This window comes from Liolophura sinensis, chromosome 6, assembly GCF_032854445.1.
Source record: "Liolophura sinensis isolate JHLJ2023 chromosome 6, CUHK_Ljap_v2, whole genome shotgun sequence".
Taxonomy (NCBI): Eukaryota; Metazoa; Mollusca; class Polyplacophora; order Chitonida; family Chitonidae; genus Liolophura; species Liolophura sinensis.
In genome coordinates, this window is record NC_088300.1 from 46,647,913 (window position 1) to 46,668,334 (window position 20,422).

A 20,422-nucleotide genomic window follows, 5' to 3' on the forward strand; every position below is an offset into this window, starting at 1 on the left:
GACGATGAAGCCAAGGGTCAAAGTTGCGACGGCGAAGAGGTGAAGTTGCAATGCGAATGAGCAAAGTCGCGATGAAACTTCTTCTCTTCGCATCGCAACTTCAGGTTACTGTCTCTTTGCCTCTTCGTATCGTAACTTCACCCCTTCGCATCGCAACTTCACCTCTTCATTTCATCGCCCTTGATTTTGCTGGATGCACACTGTGGCCCTCATCAGCCATCAGAGAAATCATCTAAATTTTCTTTTGTCCACAGTCCATGCCTTTCTCCGATCAGTCTTGTCTTGAATGTCCTTTATGACTGTAAACGAAGCTATACTAGTATTAACTGAACAATGGTTGCTACAATTTGCTGTCAGATCACAACTAAGTATTAACCAGAGGGTAGCGTGAAGTTGGGCTAAGGAAATGTTGTTAGTGCCACAAATAAAATCTATGCAACAAATCTGGCATTCATATATAAGTCATAAATAAGGAAGTTCATCAAAAATTATATCAATAGTAAATAAAGATGGTAACATTTATTAAGAGAAGAGCAGTCAATATTCTAGGCAAGACATCAAAATGCAATTTTAAACCCATAGTCCATGAATAATTTTACAAGGTCAGGAATAAATAAAGCTATCACATTGTGAAAACAGAAACATCCTCAAAACAACATTCTGTATTCTTCAATATTTAAATAAAATTACTGCAAGATAAAAAAAAACACTGTAACAAAACACAAACAACGATATTATGTGGTAATGTTAATTACTACAAATGTTTATCAGGCAGAAAAAGTATATGGAATCAGTTAATACACACAGGTGGGACACACCTTGAAACAGCATTCTTTTCTTATATGATTTAATCTTTAAAGAAATTTTACTGGAAAAACCAATCAATGCAAACACAGATAAAAATGATATTATTTTATTATCAGTACTCCTGAGCTTAGGTTAGTACTTACTAAAGACTGTTTCTTGTTAGCGTCTTATGACCTCTTGAATATCTTGTTGGAAAATCATCATTTTACCTTAGCAATAAAGCTCTTTTTTGTTACAAGAGTGTGTCTTTTACAGTTACCTGTAGTGCTCTCAAGATTACATACACAATTGTTATGACTGCCATTCAACAGGCATCATATCACCTCCTCTTAAGAGGGGAGGTATATGTAAGAGTGGGTACAAGCAGCATACCCTGGGGCAGACCTAGACAGGTGCCTCAAGGACAAAGGTAAGCCCGGGTTGAAGGTCAAGAGGCAAGTGTAAGTGTTCTGAGAGAAGAGAGAAGCAGCAGACACAGCCACTAAGTCTCACCCTCTTACCCTTCATAATCTCCCACAGATGCAATACAATGCTGTACACTTTTTTGTGTGCTCTTGACAAAACACAGGCCCCATGCGCTGATCAAAAGTTTTATACCATTCTGTCTAAGCTGGTGGAGCCTTCAGGACAGACACTGTAAAAGCACCCTCAACCCCTTAGCCCAAGTCGATGAGAAACCAACAACAATATTGGAACTTCAACACAAAACCCGGTCTCCATCACACACAGCTAAGTTCCAGCCAATCAATGAGAGAGCTTCATCTGAAAGCGAGAACCTCGAGCCAGAAATAATTAAGGCGTTAAGATTTTCACTTGGAGAAAAGCAAACGAAACTGAAAGAATCCATCAAGATATAAATAAGATTAAACTGGATTGACGCCAAAAAATAGAAGCTGACAGTAATACTGATAGCAGTAGCCAATCAGAGCTTAGATTTCACGGAGTCATCAACCATTCAGCACTCCGCAAACAAAGACCTGTCAGTGACCAGCTTGTGTTCTGGTGCCCGAGCCCTCTTCAAGGCAAAGCCTATGTGGCACCACAACAAGTACACGGGGCGACCGTACCACTTACTATATCAGCAGACAACCTTCGGGAAAAGGAATCAAATTCACTGAGATGTAAGCCCTCAATCCTTGGATTCCCTTTCATAAAAACTGATAAAACTGTTTGAAATTCAATAGGCCTTTTCTACCAGTTTGTCATCAGAGATTTGGTCAATGATTTTGTTTAGCCACAAACCCAAAAGTTTTCAAATGCTATTGAGCACACATACCATAGGTCAAGATGGCTCATGAGGAATCCTAGGTGGATTAAGGGGTTGTTCACGCCACTCTGAGTGATTCGACCTGTACATTTTAACAAAAAGCAATGGATACAATCCGGCAGCTTAAACTGATATTGTAAGCCTATGAATACATATTCATTCAACGCACATCAAACAAGATGAAATCATTGCCAGATGATGATGAAAAGTAAATAGAATATAGTATAACTTTTCGTCAAAGTGGGCAATATTTTGTATTACAAAACAAATCAACAATATTAACTAATCCATTTTTAAAATTAAAGTGTTTTGGGGACCATTATTCTTTGTAATGGAACATGAAAAACTTGTTACATGTTAAATGAAGCCATTAACACAAAAAAGATAGGCAAAATATTGCATCATGATCTGATAACTCTCACATTAGAATTTATACGGAAAGTTCTTGTAAACAGATTTTAAAATTGTGGCTTATACTTTACTTGATATACAGTACATGCATATTTCCATAATCTGTACAACAAATGAACATATGAAAGACATGTTCTTTATTAAACAGTTTTTAATTCTCCAAAACGATGGATGTCAATCTGAGATCTTTGAATTTCAAAGCAAGCATTATTGGGAAGACAACAAGTCAATAAACAGGATGCACTGTGAATTACTGTATAAGACAAATTTTTCTTGTTAAACTGAATGTTTCACAATGAAAACAAACAGCCAACAACAGCAAAAAGCAACATGACTCTGCTTGTGTCTTTGTTGAACAGCTTACTATAAAAACATTGTACCTTGCATGTATCTGTCTATCACAGAGAAGTGCACCTTGGCAATTTACCTGTCCACAAATTAGCATGGTAACAGTGCTGCAGGCAGAAAACACAAAGGTTGTACAAACACTGGCATGGCTTAATAATGCAGGTGTTTGGTTGGGATTTCTCTTTGATCTCCACTCTCATCCCATGGCCTGATGTCAGTGATAAAGTCAGATCTGCCCACATCTCCAAGTCGGTTGAGAGCTTTAGCTGAGATCACACGGCTCAGGTGTGCTTGCCCCTTCCCTCACGGCTACCTTGGACTCCAGCTGCAGCTCCGCCAGCCCTGGCTTACCTGAATTATTCAGGGTACACTGGAAATAGCCATCACGGATTGCATCAACTCATTAAAGGAATTCTGAGTGTGACTGTTCAGTCAGCACAATGGCGTAACCTCTACGTGATTTAGCCGAGCATAAGGAAACCCTGTTCATCATTCCCTTAGGAGTTAGGACACAGGAAACCTTAGCCAAGCGTACCAAAACACTTCTGCGCTTTCCAGGCAGCAGCTTGAGGATTTGAAAATTCATGCCGAAATGGTACAGTTTGTGATCAAAAATATCCGGAAATATTAAGCCTTGTCCATGTTTCTTGACATCTTCTACTGATGCGAAAACACGTGGCTGAACTGCATGAGCGGCTGCGCGCAATCTGCGAGTTGGCCAGTCTATCAATATGACAGGCAGACAAACAGGTCAGTCGGCCTCTCTCAACGTTACAACAGTACATTACACAAGCACATTACCAGCAAAACATGGAATATGTGAGCTCCCAGTTTATGTTGACCAGCAGACCGCTTCACATATTAAAACACATCCCCATCTTGTGGCCAATGCTCTGAATGTTTCAAGAGTCTGATTTGATGTCTGATTTCCACACAAATACAATCAATCTCTGACATTTATGTTACAGAAATTGTTTCATTACCTATTCTTGCCTCAGAAAAATCCATGTTTGGATAAACTACTGCCATGTTTGGAAAAACTACTATATGAAATGTCCTACATGTACATGGCATAGATATATATGCTTATATTTTATGCTTTGTTACATGTACATAAACAGTTTGGTTAACCTAGTTCTTGAAAAGAATAAACTCTTAGGGATTTGATTATGAATTATTATTTGGTAGATTTATTAAAAATCTTTACCTTTTGCATGAAAGTTTGCTTAGGCTTGTAGAGATTAGAGGGTTTTGCAGGTTTTCTTACACTACCTTTATCACTTTTTTCTCTTTTTTTTTTTTGTCGCTGGCTTGAATTGACATTTTCTCTCTCTCTCTCTCTGTATATATGTCTACAGATACATTTGTGCAGACTTTTCAGCAAGTTCTTGGTTCTGTTGTTCCTTTTTTTCTGGATACAATTTGAATGAAATAAGAGAAAACCTTTATGTAATAGCAGAGCTAAGTTGCTATGTTCAGCCTGACAGACAAATTCACAGCAGAATCTTTGGGCAGAATTATGTTAGGATAACTGCTGCAGATGTTGGCAGCTCATCAATTAGGGCTTGCCTCTCCTACCCCAGCGCAACTAATGATCTCCCTTCATTTATAAAAACGACAAGTAAATACCATTGTTGTGTCCCCTTTGACAGCAATTCAATTTGTACATGGTCACCAACTTTCAAATCCTTCTGGTTCGTCCAACAAAAAATAGTCGTAATCTTGTAGATTGTTTGAACTACAGCTTGTAGGGCCAAGCCTCAAATAAATTTCAATAAAACACAAATTGCAAAGGGATAATTTTTTTCTCTCTCTCTTTCTCCTAACTACGCCCTGAAATGTTGACACAGTGCCACTGAGCGATTTTGTCTGCGGGTCAACAGTGCGTCCCCTGCATCTCTGTCGACAGGTGATGCGTCTGTCAGCATCTAACGTGACTTCTCAGCTGCCAGCTGCGCCCCCAGCTCTCCCAGGGCTCACACTGTCCTTCCAACTGGTCACAGTACACATATAATCATAAAATGGGAATTGAATTTTGATACAAGGCACAGGAGAACACGGCGAGTGCGGGCAGAGCAGGTCAGGTACATTGAGTCACGAGAGGGGAGATAAAGAAAAGCCCCAGCCAAACCATTCACGTGCACGCCCAGACCACAGCCTCACAAATGTTATCCATCATTCAGCATCACATTTATGTCACCTCTCACAGAATTGCACCCATCCGGAGACGGCAATTGTTGGCTCACTACTTCTGTCTGCTAATTCCTTTGACCTTATAGCCCTGACGCTCATTAACATACATCTCTGGAGAACATCTAACCTAATTACCCAAAAAGCATAACACACAGCCCTGCCACACAACTCCCATCCACCCACAACAACGCAAGATGGAAATCAAATATGGAGGATGGCACACTATTTGAAAAAAGTAGAAGCCACGCCAGTGTGTGTTGATATTTCTTGAAAATATGACTATATATGTGAATGAATATGGCTAAACTGTTCATAATGTGCTTTGATAATTCTCTAAAATCACTGATACCAGGCAATTTCTCTGACGTGCATAAATCTGTTTGGGGTGCATTTCAAAAGTCCATTTAAACTTGTCACACAGTTTATACAGAATATTCCCTACTTTTTTGCACAAGTATACTGAACTTATCTCTTCAGATACACGCAAAATTCAAATGTAAGGCAATACCACAGCCATAAGGCTTTTCCTACACATTCTCAATTTTTAGTTGCATCTGTTTGATTACAATGTGAGATAAATCATCATTTTAAGCAGCCATTTACAATTAATAAATTTCTAATAAATAAATGAACTTCAAGCTGAAGAAAGCTTTTAAAGGGAAAAGATCACTAAAAGTAAACCATAATTATCACAAGAACGTTCTTTGAAAATAGTACCTGAAGATATCGATCACACACACAAAAGAAACTGAATCACCCCGCCAAGAGATCATTTATGGAATGATGACTACAGAGCTTATTTCTGTTGCTTTCGCAGCTTGTATGGAATATTAATCAGTGGAGTAAATTGGAAACAACAAGGTGTACACAACCTGTTGTACACAGAAACAAAACAAGTTCTGATTTAGAGTACTTTATACCATGCTAAACAGTAAAGTGTATGGAGCTGGTGCTGCTTTCACAAAACTCTGTAAGGTATACATGTAGTTCTCGTCAATTTTTTCTTCAATGATGTCGTCCGGGTTATAGCGCCATAAGGCGACATCATTTACGAGAAACAATACAAAAAATTGATTTACGAAGTTTTGTGAAAGAGGGCCCAGGATGATGTCTTGTTTTTGCATTTAATTTTAAAGAGAGTATTACAAGTGACGATATAGAGTAGTCTGCATATTTCCAAATCTTAAAACCCAGAGCTTTGTTTTGCATTAAATAAGGCCTATCGTTTATGGGAACTTTTAGTCTAATGTTATCAATTACCTCCATTGATATGACCCCCTTATGTATAGGTATACTAAACAACATCTCAATTTCACTTCCAAATCAACAACATACTTTATTTGTAGATGATCAGATTGATTACCACTATATTTTCAAATCAGAAATTTATTTGTACAGCTTTTCAAGCCTACAAACTCCATGGTCGAAACCATTTCCGGACCCCATGCCAAAAGCACGAATGGTGCTCGGCAGCCATTCCCATGCAGAGGTAAATCCTGTTTGGTCGAAAGGGTTTGTCTGTATTTTTATAAGTTGCTTCATCAAAAAACTTAGCTTATCTAACCCTCAGAAACTTTTAGAGGCTATTTGACTCGGTACATTGTATGAAGGCATGCTGTTTTGTCTTAGCTGGTCAGAGTGGGAGTTCGTCCATTTATTTCTCCAACCAGACTGATACCCATCACAGCAGGACACCTCATCAATCAGGCTCTTACATGGATGAATCTTTCAAAATGTTATTTTATGCGATTAACCACAAATTAACTCGTACTACAGGGCAAAAAGCCTTCCTATTAACAGGATTTTTCATTTACCCGATGTGCAAATATACGATATCAATAGAATCAAGTTATATACAATTTGGTTTTGTCCCTGATAATTCTGTGCATTTGGGCAGATTTTTCCTTTGTCAAGAGTGTGATTATGTGGTTTCCACTGTAGGCGTCAAAGGGACTTGATCCATAAAGATACAACTCAAAAACAAAACTGTTGCAAACAGCATGCACTCCAATAATAACAACTTGAATAATGGTTTCATACAAAAAGACTAGAAAACCCAAAGGCTAAGTTCCTTATATGCGTAAATAACAAAGGTGAATTGATGAGGAGTCGTAGTGAGACACCTAAAAGCCTTGTTCACACACCACTGAACTCTCCACACTGAATCAAAAATTACATGTGTTATAGTGATCAAATCCAGCTCAATGACCAAATGCCAGTGGTTGGGTCATTTTAAGACTAGGCCTATCTGCATGGCATCTTACATTATACATATTAATACTTAAGCTGTCATGGTTAAAAATAGAAACTAGAAGATTTTCAGCATTATTCATTTAATGCACTTCAAAAATGCATCATGCCCAATAATAAATATTAATATAGTAAAAATTCAAAACATACAATGTAATGAATGCACTGATCACTTGTCACTGATGGCAAAGTAAAGTGTCCAATAAAAAAACTTCGGTCATCAAAATCACAGACAACGTCAGAAGTTGTAACTCAATTAATTTATATTTCTTTTAATAAATGTACGTTAATTATGTTGGCATTTAAAAATGAAATTTGTCAAAACTAAGACTGCTGTTTTTTGACACAGCTCCATGGGTGTAAAACAATATCACCGGTGGAAGAGCTCTCCCAGAATGCAATTCTCATGCACAAAGCATTTCAAGAGAGCAAATCCCCAACCACAGAATCATTTAACAACGCATTTAGACGGACCGAGTATGTATTGGCGTGAGGCACAGATTGAGAGCCTGTACTACTCGAACCTCACAGTGTATCACTCTCCCATGATTCATCACGTTTCAAATGAGAGATGGTATTTGCCTCTCAAATTGGTATTTCCTTCGTGTCCTTTGAAAAGCTTCAGTCTTTTGTGCCACACATTATGCTAAGAATGCACCGCTGTGGCATGTCACAGCAATCGGATCGTCAATGCCGGGTAATGAGCGCACGTAGAAGTTCTCGTAATTATGATGGATTTACAAGCTATTGCTTTTGACGTAACTTTATTCCTTTAACAACAACAATGGCTTGCAAATTTTGATGCATAATTTTCACCGAGTCAAACTGAGGAGAGAGGGGGAAGTGCAGGAATGTGTATCATAACATAACTACAGGGTGGAGGTTTTGTGGTCAGGTTTATCAACAATCACCTAATCTTCATCAGTTTGGCAGCCATCAATAAAATCTAACACAATATCACAAAATTGCAGTGATGCCATCCACCAAACTTTTCAATCTTCCATTGAAGGATGTAATTAAAAACGTGCTCATGTCTAAAGAATTTGAACGGCCATCTACATGCGCGAATCACGCAGAACCAAAAAGATTCATGACCAGAAATAACAAGAGTAAGTTATCCCCAGTTTAATAACAATTTCTGGACAACTTTGACAAGGAACCAATACGAGAGGCTGGCCCTGAATGCATACTGACCATGATCCACGCCTAAGCTGTGACCGCGGAACATACCAATTAAACACAAGCTTGGGATCAATTTCATTTCATTTCAAATACACATTTCCTCAATGGCTTCACCGTGCAATTATATTTTTTTAACAATTACATAATGTGTACTTGGCAGGCTGTCTGAGGGGATTGGAGCAGGCGGTAACGAGTTATAAGAGCTGACATAACACAGGCCCAACTCCACATTGTCCACACAATACATGCCTTGACACTTGAACCTGATTCTCACGTCCTCACAGCCGCATAAACTGTCACATCTCAATAACCACCGTGACTCACTCATTCCGCAAATGCTATCATTTCCAAAATTGGATTGACTGCTGTTTTCATAAGTAATGGATACGAGCAAAATGCTGGTGCTGCCTTTGCTGAAAACAGTCGACCAACGACCGTGGACAATATCTGCCTCTCGGAGGTTCACGGCACCAGAAAAACCAGATTGCCCGCCTTGTGCCACTTTTGTGAAAGCACGTCATTTTCCAAAGTTTGGGCAGCCAATTTTTGGTATCGAACCCCAGCTCAGAAAATCTATGTATCGATCTGCGTTTTGAGCAATAGCTAAGCAGAGCTTGAATCAGGCCCAATTGTTTCACAAGTGTAGTCATATGTCTGTGGGAATATCAGCCATTCTGCCATTCTGAAAGATATTGATCATGTGAGGAAAAGACGTGGTAACAGCCTGGCAAAAATAGCAACCCCAATAGGGGGCAGATCAGGGTTAGTTTGTGGCCCCGGTTGGCCCAGTCTCCCTCAACCACGTGGAGGAGGCAAATCCAATAAATTTGTTGGCAGTTATTGGTTTTAATCCCTGATCTCTTGCCTAGGTCCAGGACATTCCTCTATCTTGACACTGACAATAATAGTTTTTGTCATGTACCATGGGCTACTGAACAAACTAAATCATATTGGTTTGTCGTTACCAATTTTGCAATGTTGCTTCAGCTCGGAAACTCTGGCCAGTCAAAGGAAAGTAAACAAGTCTTTATTAGGTGTTTCAGGTACAGATTACACTTGCTGTTGTTGTTGATTTTTTCCCCTAAAACCTATTTAAATATTGACTATAGTTTCATTAATGTTCTAAAATAAACTTTTTCCTGAAAAGTTTAACCAGAAAAATCAATCATGTCATTTTTTTCGATTACAAATCTGATCATACGTGTGAATACAAAAAAAAAAGGAGAGATGTGATGGGTTAGATCAACGCGAACAGGTCGAGAGTATCTTTATGAAGTTATTAGATAAGCGTAGAGATTGCTGTGCTGAGTCTGTTCCTCCCAATATCTTTGCCTTCCTCCATCCCTGTAATCCAATTTCCACTTACCCCATGGTAATTACACAATGTGAACTGGGAACATGAACAGGGGATGCATGTGAGTGAGGAACAGATATGCCTTCCTGGAGTAACTTGCCCTGGCTCAATGCACTCGCACCCAGCTCACAGCATGCAGGGGGCAGAGACCCAGTGGGGCGTTAACATTACAATGTGCCATAACAATGGATATCTCAAGCCTCAATTAAACACTAATTAAGTAACGCTGTTTCGCTACAAAATAATTGAAAGTTTAATGAGAAATGTTTTCCTCTATTTAATTTATTGTCGCTTCGTGTTATAAGGAGGGAGTGATAGTTGTGAGAATGGGCTGCGCAAATTTATAGTAATAGATTTAAGGGGCAATATTGGAGGTAGGACATAAATAGGCTGGCAAGGCCGTGGGTCAGTGGTGAAGGACCTCTGTCTCAGCAGTTGCCTGAATGACACCCGCACACTGCCCCTAAGCCATAAAGATTAGCCATCTTCAGCGGGCAGGAATAGCTTTATGTTCCCAACATTTCCAGATAGAACATAAAACCCTACACCAGTCTGGCTTATACAGTCATTAAAATCAGCCGTAGAAAATGAAGTGTTTCATCTGGAACAAAACTCCTCTGACAATGTCAACAATTTCAGATGAGAGAACAAGAAGTGATACAGGCAGAGAATTGAGAAAGGGGAGTGGGGGGGGGGGGTGGTTGGCAATGAAACTAAGATGATTTCTATGGCTATAAAGGAGTGCTAAGGGAAAAGTCTAAGCACCTGGACCACTTGCAGCCATCCTGCCAGCCATGTTTGCTCATTCTGCAATAGGCTTAACAAATGAAAACACCTGCTTAAGTCTCTGGTCATTGCCCAAACCGTCACCAGCTCAACACTTAACAAACCCTCCAATTTTCACACTCGGCTGATCCCACAAAATGCCATTGCCAAACAAAGGGTTTTGTCAAAATGCGCTTGCCCTTTCTCAACTACATAAGAATGACGGCTTAAAGCTGGGATCCAGGGGCACAACTGCCAAACCTGAGCACACATCTTACAAAGTAGTGGTTTAAAACTGGTAAATAGCAGGACTGAGGCTTGGTCTGGCAGGCCGATGCCACCTCCAAGAGCAGCACAAGGGATCAGAGACTGTGAGCACACACAGGGAAACACCGGACACAATAGGCTCGCTCACAAATCATCTGCCTGACAATACACCCAGCAGATGAAGAGGGGGGAAAATCTTGCATATTGTGACAGTAGATCTGGAATAATGACTAATGTAAAGGTCACTGTTGATTGGCTGGTACAGGAGTGACGAGGGGTGCTGCTGTGCCAGTGGGGTCTGAGCCATAGTAGACTGGGTATTATTAGCTGTAGAGAGGCCATGTGACAGCGCTGGCAGTCTGGCTCTCCCAGTTCATAGCCTTCCACACAGCCAGTGCCACATGGTTCTGTTCACAGCAGACTCAATCCAATCGCTAGACTAGCAACGGCCAACCATAACACTGTCAGTCGTTCAGGGCTCACAGTCGCTAGCACAGCCATCTCGCAGACACCACCAGCCAGCGCTCTTCCAGCAACAGTAGCAAGCTAGCCCATGATCGTGCAGTAATTAAAAAGGACTTGGGGTACGGTGAAGGTAGATTGGGGTGAGAGTGGGCCCCATGGCTGGCTGGCCCAATGAAGAGTTCTGCTGTTAGCTGTTGGTGTACAACCGTGGCTCTCTCTCTCACTGGATCTCCTACTCATGGATTTACTGGCTCTTTCTGTGATATTGGTGGCATTTTGCTTCCAGTGCACTTGGCAGGAGGTTTCCTCATGGGCTGACAGAGACAGTTGGAACTACCTCTCTTGTAAGTACCCCCCAGATTAGGAGCTGTCCCCCTTCCCTCTGTCCCATCCATGTCGCCTCACCTTAGCCATACACCCCCAGGGGTGTGAGGTGCATAGAAGGCTTCAACCAAATATGTTTAAAAATTGTCACCAAATTATCCCAACAGCAAAAGTCTTCGGCTATCTGTGTGCACTGCAAGGGCATTATAACAGCCATCATTGCTATGAATGTCAGTCAGATTAAAGAACCAGGGAAATAGGCTTGAATTAGCAGGGTGTTTAACGCAAACAAGCTTCAGTGGGAATTTTTTTTTTTTTTTTTTTTTTTTTCTTTTTAGCCTTTCAAGATTGATGCAGATGATCGGTGATAAATGTCACGGTGGTAAGAGTAAACCTTTCTCTTACAACCTGCCTCAGGAGCCTTAAGCTTCCTTCCGAAACAAGATTGATCATTTCACCTCGAGGATGTTACCAACGCACCCTCTCCTGAACAAGCGTTTTCTCCCGGCTTCACAATGCCCATCTCTCCAGTTTAATTAGTGCTGTTCAGGTCATTGTATGCCGCTGACTCATACAGCAGGTGAATTTACACATAGACCCCTGCAACTGTGCACACTTTAACTCTATACTCTCTACAGCCAGCCATGCTGTATATCTTTCACTGAACTATCCACTCTCCACATGTAATACTCCAATAATCTGCTTTACTTTTATCGGCTAGCCATTAAATCTCTCCACAGACATTTCACACAACTGTTTCTTGAATTTCCTCCTGGACCCTCTAAAACTAGGCTGTTTTTGTTGTATACCTTCTGTCAGCACTGACAATGCAAACCGTATGTTAGCTATTTCAGCAGCATCCCAGGCCCTTGGAGGCTACTGTCTACATGTAAGGCCACCATAATCTACTTTACTTTTATTAGCTGGCTAATCTCTCCCTGGACACAGTATTTAACCATTCCTTGAACATGTCCCCACAGGCGTCTCCCTTCAGTCCCACATAAATAGCCAATTTTCTCGCATCTTTCCCAGGCCAGGTCGCTTCATCACAAATCTTAATCAAGTTTCGCTCAGCTGTGTTGGATGTTACCTTATCAATAAATATAATTCAACCTTTTTCTGTACTTTCATATGTCAACTAGATATAATCAGAATTTATTTCAAGCTTCTTGAAAATGTGTTACACTATCTGTTAAGGGTTAATTCAGTGCAGTCCTTATATCCAGCTGATAGTTTCTAAGTACTGCACATTTTGCACCGGTTGAATATATATATAGGAATCTCATAGAACATTTTAAAATATGGACATACAATTTCCGTGGCATATTATTTCCACAAATAAAAATAAGATATCAGAGATAAATATTATTTCCTAGAAAAGAAAACAAAAATTGAATGAACAGCAAGAATAAAAAAAAACATAACTTTAATCTACATGTTTATTCAATTCATGTCTCTAGAAATTGCAGATATCTATGAATTGCATTTAGGTGATAATTATTGTTGGGACAAGGAGCCTGGACATGAAAGTCTCCATGAACTGGCAAACTTAATGAGAAATGTGTGTGTGTGTGTGTGTGTGTGTGTGTTACACTTACTTCTTGATTGCTTGAAAGTTAAACCTGCACACATTGCAACTTCATGGTTTCTCTGAAGTGATAAGAGTGTATAGCTGCATGCTGCAGGAACAATTTGCAGATGAGTTTAGTTTTCACCTTGATTTCTCTAGAGAATGGAGACCAGATATGTAATCCATCAAGGAGTGACTGTTCAGCAGTCAGCCATGAAGCAGGTGTTAATACAGTCATTACTGGATTAACTCAGTGGAACATCCCCAAAACCACAGAATGGGGCCCATCAATTAGGTGGGTGGTCTCCGCCGGATGTACCCTCCCTCACCGTTTAATTGAGTAAAGCGAAATCACAGGGTGTTTTCTTACCTGTAAAGCTCTGCTTGAATAGGATGGGACTGGAGGGAACAGAGATGTGGAAATATTCAAGCCTTTCAGTGGTCAATTCAGTGGGAATCCCCTAAAGAAGCCCCAAACCCCAGGTCACTTGACTAAATAAATAGCTTAGACCTTAAGTGAACAAAGATTAGAATAAATGAAAAAAGGTTTTAATCCACAGGTGTTATATTCCCTAGGTATCAAGTTACCATGAAGATAATAATTACTCCATCATCAGTATGTGCATCAAATACCTATGTAAGTTCTGTGACATATGTACGCATGCACAGCTATGTGTACATGTATTAGATAGTGAATATGACAACTGTGCACCTGGACAATATTAATTATTTTATAAAATGCATGCCATAAAGAAATGGGGCATGCTGCGTCAGCTTGAGTGGCCTGAAAAATATACATAATGACACGGAGAACAGATTCAGGGTTATTGCTCTTTCATCTCAATGCATGTATTACCACACATAGATTTATACAACAAGCTTCAGTTTTGGTTATCTGCAGCCACATGTACAATAGGGGCTATGTCACCCTCAAGTATGTGACCAGACGCAGACCGTAAATGGTCATACTGTGTCCAGTGATGACCAGAGCATTACCACTGTCAGATATAACTATCCACTGTGGCCATCATTACATGGGTCAGCTGTAGTGACTGCCTGTGGACATGAGCTAGATGATGGGAGTTTGTGAACAGATGTTAGGATTCTGGAGGGAATAGAGAGGCAGGAGCACCTCATTCCCAAACCCCAAACCTGCAGCATACAACCCATGGCTCAACTCCACTGACAGGCTTCCCGTGTCTTGCCTCTCTCTTCAATCCCCTCAACACCCTCCACCCTGACCCCTAAGGCTTTGACACATGGTCAGCTGTGTGATGAGCAATCCCACCCTCCCTGTCAGTTCCCAATCTGGATAGTCCACATGCCAATATTGATCTGTTGCAATCATAAATATTGAAGGATTTCAGCACAGTATAGACCTACATGCGAAAACCCTTCCAGATTAACTACTAATTGAATTGCCACTCTTACGTCACAAAAATGGGGCCGTAATTTTATTTTTGCTGAAAGAAACCATTGACCGGCCTTGGGCAAGGGTGTTTCTCATCACCACTGAGGTATCAAATACCAGAATTACTCCTATTTTTGTTGTGTTTTTTTCCTCTCACCAGAGTAAAACCGTTAACAATCCACCCAGCTTTCTAGTCCCAGTCAAGGCCTCCTATGTAGCAGGAAGCTATGATCCATGCTCGGCTTGATCATGTGGCTGGCTTCAAAGGAAAACACCGGGCAATCCGAGAGCGGCAGGATTTAACACAACAATCGCACACAAGACTTCCCTCCAGCGTTAAACTCCCATAACCAATTTACGCGCCATATTGTCACCTCTTCTCGAGTACTTACAGAATTAGCAAAAATAACAACCAGTCAGAGGGCCATGTAATAGAATCCCATGGTGAAATACTTGCAGCATGTAATTAGTGGGCAAGATGCTGAGGGTATGGTTTGGCTGAACCAGGAGCAGTTGTGTGGGTAATGTCCGCAAGTGAAGAGGGGCCCCGGAGGTAATGATGTTAAGCTTGACTCCACATGCCATGGGCAGGTATCAGCCTGATGACAGCAGGGCAACCCCCATTCCATTCTCTCAATATCAACCAGAACTACTTCAGAGCACACTCCCTTAGATCCAACAGCCTGTTCTGGTCATTAACCTCCCACTAGGGTTGGATTACCTGTTGATCTTGCTCCATTAATGACTGCACACCCACCCAACATGAACTGCTAATGTTTACATCATTATAGTTCATAGGAGAGAATGCAAAGGGCCTTAAATTAACAAAATGTCATTATGGCCGGGTAAGTGCTTTCCAAAACCCATGAGCCAATGGCATTTTCCAGCTGTTGATCTTGCAAACCAATTGACCGTTTTAACACCTCACTACTTTTTTTATATTCCTTGTCAGAGGAATCAATAGTCTCTGTTTTATAACATTAACTGTGGGAAAACCTCCTATCAAATTTGTTCTCTTGTTGCAATGCAGGCAACCTCTCACTTCAAAACATTAACAAGTTCTGACTAGTATTATTACACATCCTAACACATAAATCCAATTGAAGTTGCAATGAACTACAAATTTTTCATTTCCATTTACCGGTGGAAGCAAAGACAAATTTTTGCCAGCATTCAATCTCCATCAGATAAAGCTGGCAGGTATTAAGCTACACCTGTGCCATGGGATTTATTCAATTCCAAAAACCAACACCCTTATCTTATTCTCTTTACAAATTCTGATTTTTATCAAATAATGATGGTCTAAAGACAACACTTAAGCTGTGCTTCATATAAAAAAAACCTATAACATATTATTGAAGTGCAGTAAATTGCAGCAGTTGATCTGGAATATTTAGATTAATTAATTTATATGAATCCATGAGGAGAATTATTTTCTAATCTCTGTGGAAATGAGGATAGATTTTACCACAAATGCGAAGGCATTTTAATCCTGTTTACAGAATTAAATCAGTTATTTTGTATTAAGGTATCAAACAGCAAACCCTGTAATAGTTTTGCATAAAGGCTCCCATGCACACAGCCTGGGCTAAGGCAGATATGACAGTCCATCTCAGTCAGTGGAATCAGAGATCAAACGTTAACAGTTAACAGAAGTAGAAAGGCCGGGGGAGGGTGAGCAGTACGCTGACCATCTCTCTGGACTTGACCATTTCATGCTGTGATGGTCCTCTGATTTCACTGCACAGACTGGACAGATTTAGCCTCTGTAATTACAGACCGTGAACTCACAGCTAACCACTGGAAGTGGCCACAGTTGCTTTGGTCTCCAGGAATATAACAGTGATCCACATCTGGGCACAAGTACACGCACACTCCCTATACCTCAGATTTTAAAAGCACAGCTGTGTACAAAGTTGCTGTTACAGATTGAGGCTGCGTATGCTTCACCATTCTCCAGCATTTTCAATTTTTGTTCAAATTAACCAGATGCGAATTTCAATTTAACCAACCATTTTTTCAAACTGCTGTTTATTTGTTTTTGGCAGACATTTTTTTCCCGCAATGCAACCAAAAGGAAGAGCAAAAAATATTTTAATGGACTTGATGAAATAATTACAGGCTCAATGAAAATGTGATTTTAGGGTTGAGAGCGCAGGACATGTGAGTAGGGTGGGGGTTAGGAAGAGGGGTTGGGTGAGATGTGTGTCAGAGCCCAAAGCCTCATGGCAGATAAACCCGCCCGAGGCCTACACTCAACAGCACAGAATCAATGTGGTTACGTCCGCTCAGATTCTTCTCCATGCCCTCATTTTTGAGAACTACCTTATTAGATTGTGCACGCTTTCCGACTGAGTGAATAGCTGCATCTCGGTGAGACACTGTAGTGTATGGGGGAGACCCTATAGGGACTGACCGCTGTGACCAGTGTGTGGAGATGCTGCAGGAGAGAGATGGGTCAGTCCGTCCAGGGCTGGCTGGTTCTCAGGGTCTTTCTGTCATCTCACAACAATAAACACTATAAAGAGACTCAGGACATAGCTGGCTAGGAATATAACCCAAGGATTATAACACAGAAGGCTGTAAGATACACTGACCCTCCACAACCACACACCAACACACATGAAGTAGCGACAAAAAAAAAACGTTCAGTTTCTCCCTAAGTTTGCAAACATCTTCAGCGGATTCATTTTCTCCTTTATTCAGAGAACCTGCCAAGTCTAGAGTTCGTCGGATAAAAAAAAAATGTCCCCCCCAAAAAAGAGGAATTGGAAATTAAAATCAAACAGAAGCCTGGCCTGCCTGACATCTCAGATTAGAGTGCAGTTTTTAATGAAGTTGAATCTCTTCTCAAAGAAATGTTTAATTTGAAATGAAGAGATAAGACACAGCTAATATTTGCATGGACATTTTTCTGGTATGAGGGACTGATACCCAATTTCATGGGTTATAACTGTATTACATAAAGATCAAAAAAATAATAAAAGACGGAACAGCCTGTATCAAAGGTTGTTCTCCACGAACACGTCTAATGATGCTCTACAGGATGACACCAGTAAAACATGCTTAAATTATTTAACAAAAATCACTTATTCCATGCATTAAAAACTTGAGCTTAGGTTACAGAACCATTATCATTTTGTTGTTCTGCCATGTGAATATTCTTTGTTTTCATGTTTTGTTATTTGTTTCAATTTAAGAATGAAGCTTAATTATTACCCTATAAATAACTCTTCCAAATAGTCCGTGTTGTAGGGGAGATCAAAAGGATAACAAGAGTAAGGCAGATGTGATCACTACTAGCTAATTTCACAGAAAATGGCGGAGAGATAAGATAAGAGGGCAGACAGAATCTGGGTTGATGAGGTAGGCAGGTGCCCCTCCTGTGGAGAGATCACTGCCCAGGGACCACAGGTCACCCTGTCTTTGATGTTAACATGCATAGACAGTCCTACAGATCACACATCTGCCTACAGAACAATAGCCACAAAAAAACACTCCTTAAAGGCTCCAGAACAAAGCTAGTATTCCCCTCCCCTATCCATCTCTCTGCCAGTGAGTGCAAGCAGGAGACAGGTCATAAAACTCCTCCCCACCTTTTTCAATCTGCCTCTCAAGCTGTAGGGTGTTAACAGCCTCATTCTTGCTGTAATTAGTGGCTACTAGCTTCTCAATCAGTGGACTCTATTGTCTATTTGTACACCTCTGTTATAGATTTTATGAGCTTGTTTTCTTGCATTGTCTTTTTTATTTTTTCAACCAAACAAATTTAACAGAATCTTCAACAATGTTTACATCACGCATGCACAGCATAGAGTTATAAATGTGATGTGTGTCCATACACATGTAGGCTTTATTAAAGGTCAGGCATTAGCAAAGCGAATCCAGTAAACCGCATCATTCCATAATTACTCGTTACTCTTGACAATGATGTGAATAGGGATAAACCACTTTCACAATGATTCTTCACATTCATCAAGTGTCTTTAGGCCATGTTACAATAACTTTGAATGTCACAGTGTTGGAGACTTGATGACAATAAAACTACCCATGCACAAGGGCCTTTCACTCTGGGGCTGTTATTATGCATGCCTTTGTTTGGAAAATTTCAGCTTTAATTGATGCTGTTCATAATCTTCATTCTTAAGAACATGGCACGTAGTTGGTCTGCAGCTATAATTGCCGCCTGGCAAGGTTGAATTGCATGTCCCTGACTGACTAAGAAGTCATCACGTAGGCTTGGAGCAGAAAGACATTCAAATATGGTTTAGGAGAACGGCTATCAATGCAGGAGACAGGTTCCTATACTAAAACCTGTCAATGATCAAAGAAAGGATAGCCTATTTATCTGAAGCATAATACATGGTGTTTGTTACATCTTGCCGACAGCATGCCTCTGTGTGTGCAGTCCCACATAAGCCACGGCCGCCACTCTCTCGATCGTCCGTGAGCCATTTTTAACTGGAAGAAAACACGTCAGCGGAAGTGAATTTCCATAGCAACAATGCACCTCTGACTATGCCCCAAAAAATGGTCTTTTTAAAATTCTCACACTTTTCGTTTTTACTAAAGAATCCTAGAAAAAATAGAGGTTGAGAATTTGTTTAAACGGTGAAGTTTGGCGATCTTCACTAGCACGTGTTGTGTTCAGAGAGCAATCAGGGCTCAAGCGACCTTGATCAGTCAGCCAAGTCATTATTCTTCTACAGTGGATACAGTGTCAACAAAACTAGAAATTAACTGTGCACAGTGAAGTCCTTAAAAACTGCGGAGCAGCAGTCAAAGGCAATCGTCTGTCCTTTGAACCCCTGTCAAAGAGAGGTGGTTTTAGGCCGTGCAGACAGCTTTGGCTTGAATCACTTGTCAGCCTCTGAAGCCAGCTATTTCTCTTATTTGATCATCTCTGCTACAACATTTGGCAAATAACCAGTTTCAGGGTTAAAAAAGAATGGCATGGGACTTCCCTGGTCAGTCTCACTCTGCTAATTTTATGCTGGTTACCAGCTATGCCATATCTCTGAAAATCTCCAAAACTTTACTTGAAAGAAAATGCTTTTCACTCTTTGGCTCTCCATTTTTTTTTTTTTTTCTTTCAAAGTGCATGTAGAGACAATCTTCGACACATCTGATAAAAGTTTGATGCCAGCTTGGATGTGAAAAACACAGCACTGCATTACCTTCCCAGGGACTGAGTTAGGAGAGTGAGGTACTTTATGGAGAGCAGTGTAAATAATATATAAGGAAGTAGGTAGTCTAGGTAGCCAGGTTATGTGATGAGCCAGCTAAATGGAGGGAAAACGACCAGGGAAAAGCTTTCAGGCTGATTGAGCAGGAAACATTTGTATGGTAGTTTGTCACAAAATAACACACAAAGATATGTCCTTGATGGACAGGGCACTGTGGAGATAACCGCAGAGGAAGCTTACAATGGACACTTCTGACCACTTCAGACTCGGGCTTCCATACAGGAGCCTTGTCAACGAGACACGCTGCGTGCACCGCCAGGTACAAACCAAACCCTAATCACAGTACAGTGCAATCAGCACTGCAGAAAAACATTGCTAAAACATCTACTGAAACAAAGAAATCAATGGCAAAAGATCGCATGTGTGGATTGTTCCCGCAGATTTCCTCCTCCAGATTCACAGGTGATTTATAATTAAAGTGATCCCCAATATGCATCAAGGAACAATTGTCCAGCTCTTAAATGGTCAGTAAGTAATGGACAAAGCATCCTGTGGGAGTGCACTGTTAATGGTTTAATAGCACCAAAAAGGAACTGGTGTACAAATACCACAGTTTTACCAC

At 40.5% G+C, this 20,422-nt stretch overlaps 2 protein-coding genes across 2 annotated transcripts in view; one reads left to right on the forward strand and one right to left on the reverse strand.

Moving 5' to 3' along the window:
* LOC135466166 (cysteine--tRNA ligase, cytoplasmic-like) overlaps positions 1 to 20,422 on the reverse strand; it is a 160,032-nt gene that overhangs the window by 76,577 nt on the left and 63,033 nt on the right. The gene's annotated exons all lie outside the window — the stretch shown is intronic.
* LOC135468043 (uncharacterized) overlaps positions 11,402 to 20,422 on the forward strand; it is a 60,279-nt gene continuing 51,258 nt past the window's right edge. The window contains exon 1 of the mRNA XM_064746053.1: positions 11,402 to 11,653. Coding sequence (XP_064602123.1) covers positions 11,548 to 11,653 — 106 coding nt within the window. The 5' untranslated portion in view covers positions 11,402 to 11,547. The remainder of the gene's footprint in view (positions 11,654 to 20,422) is intronic.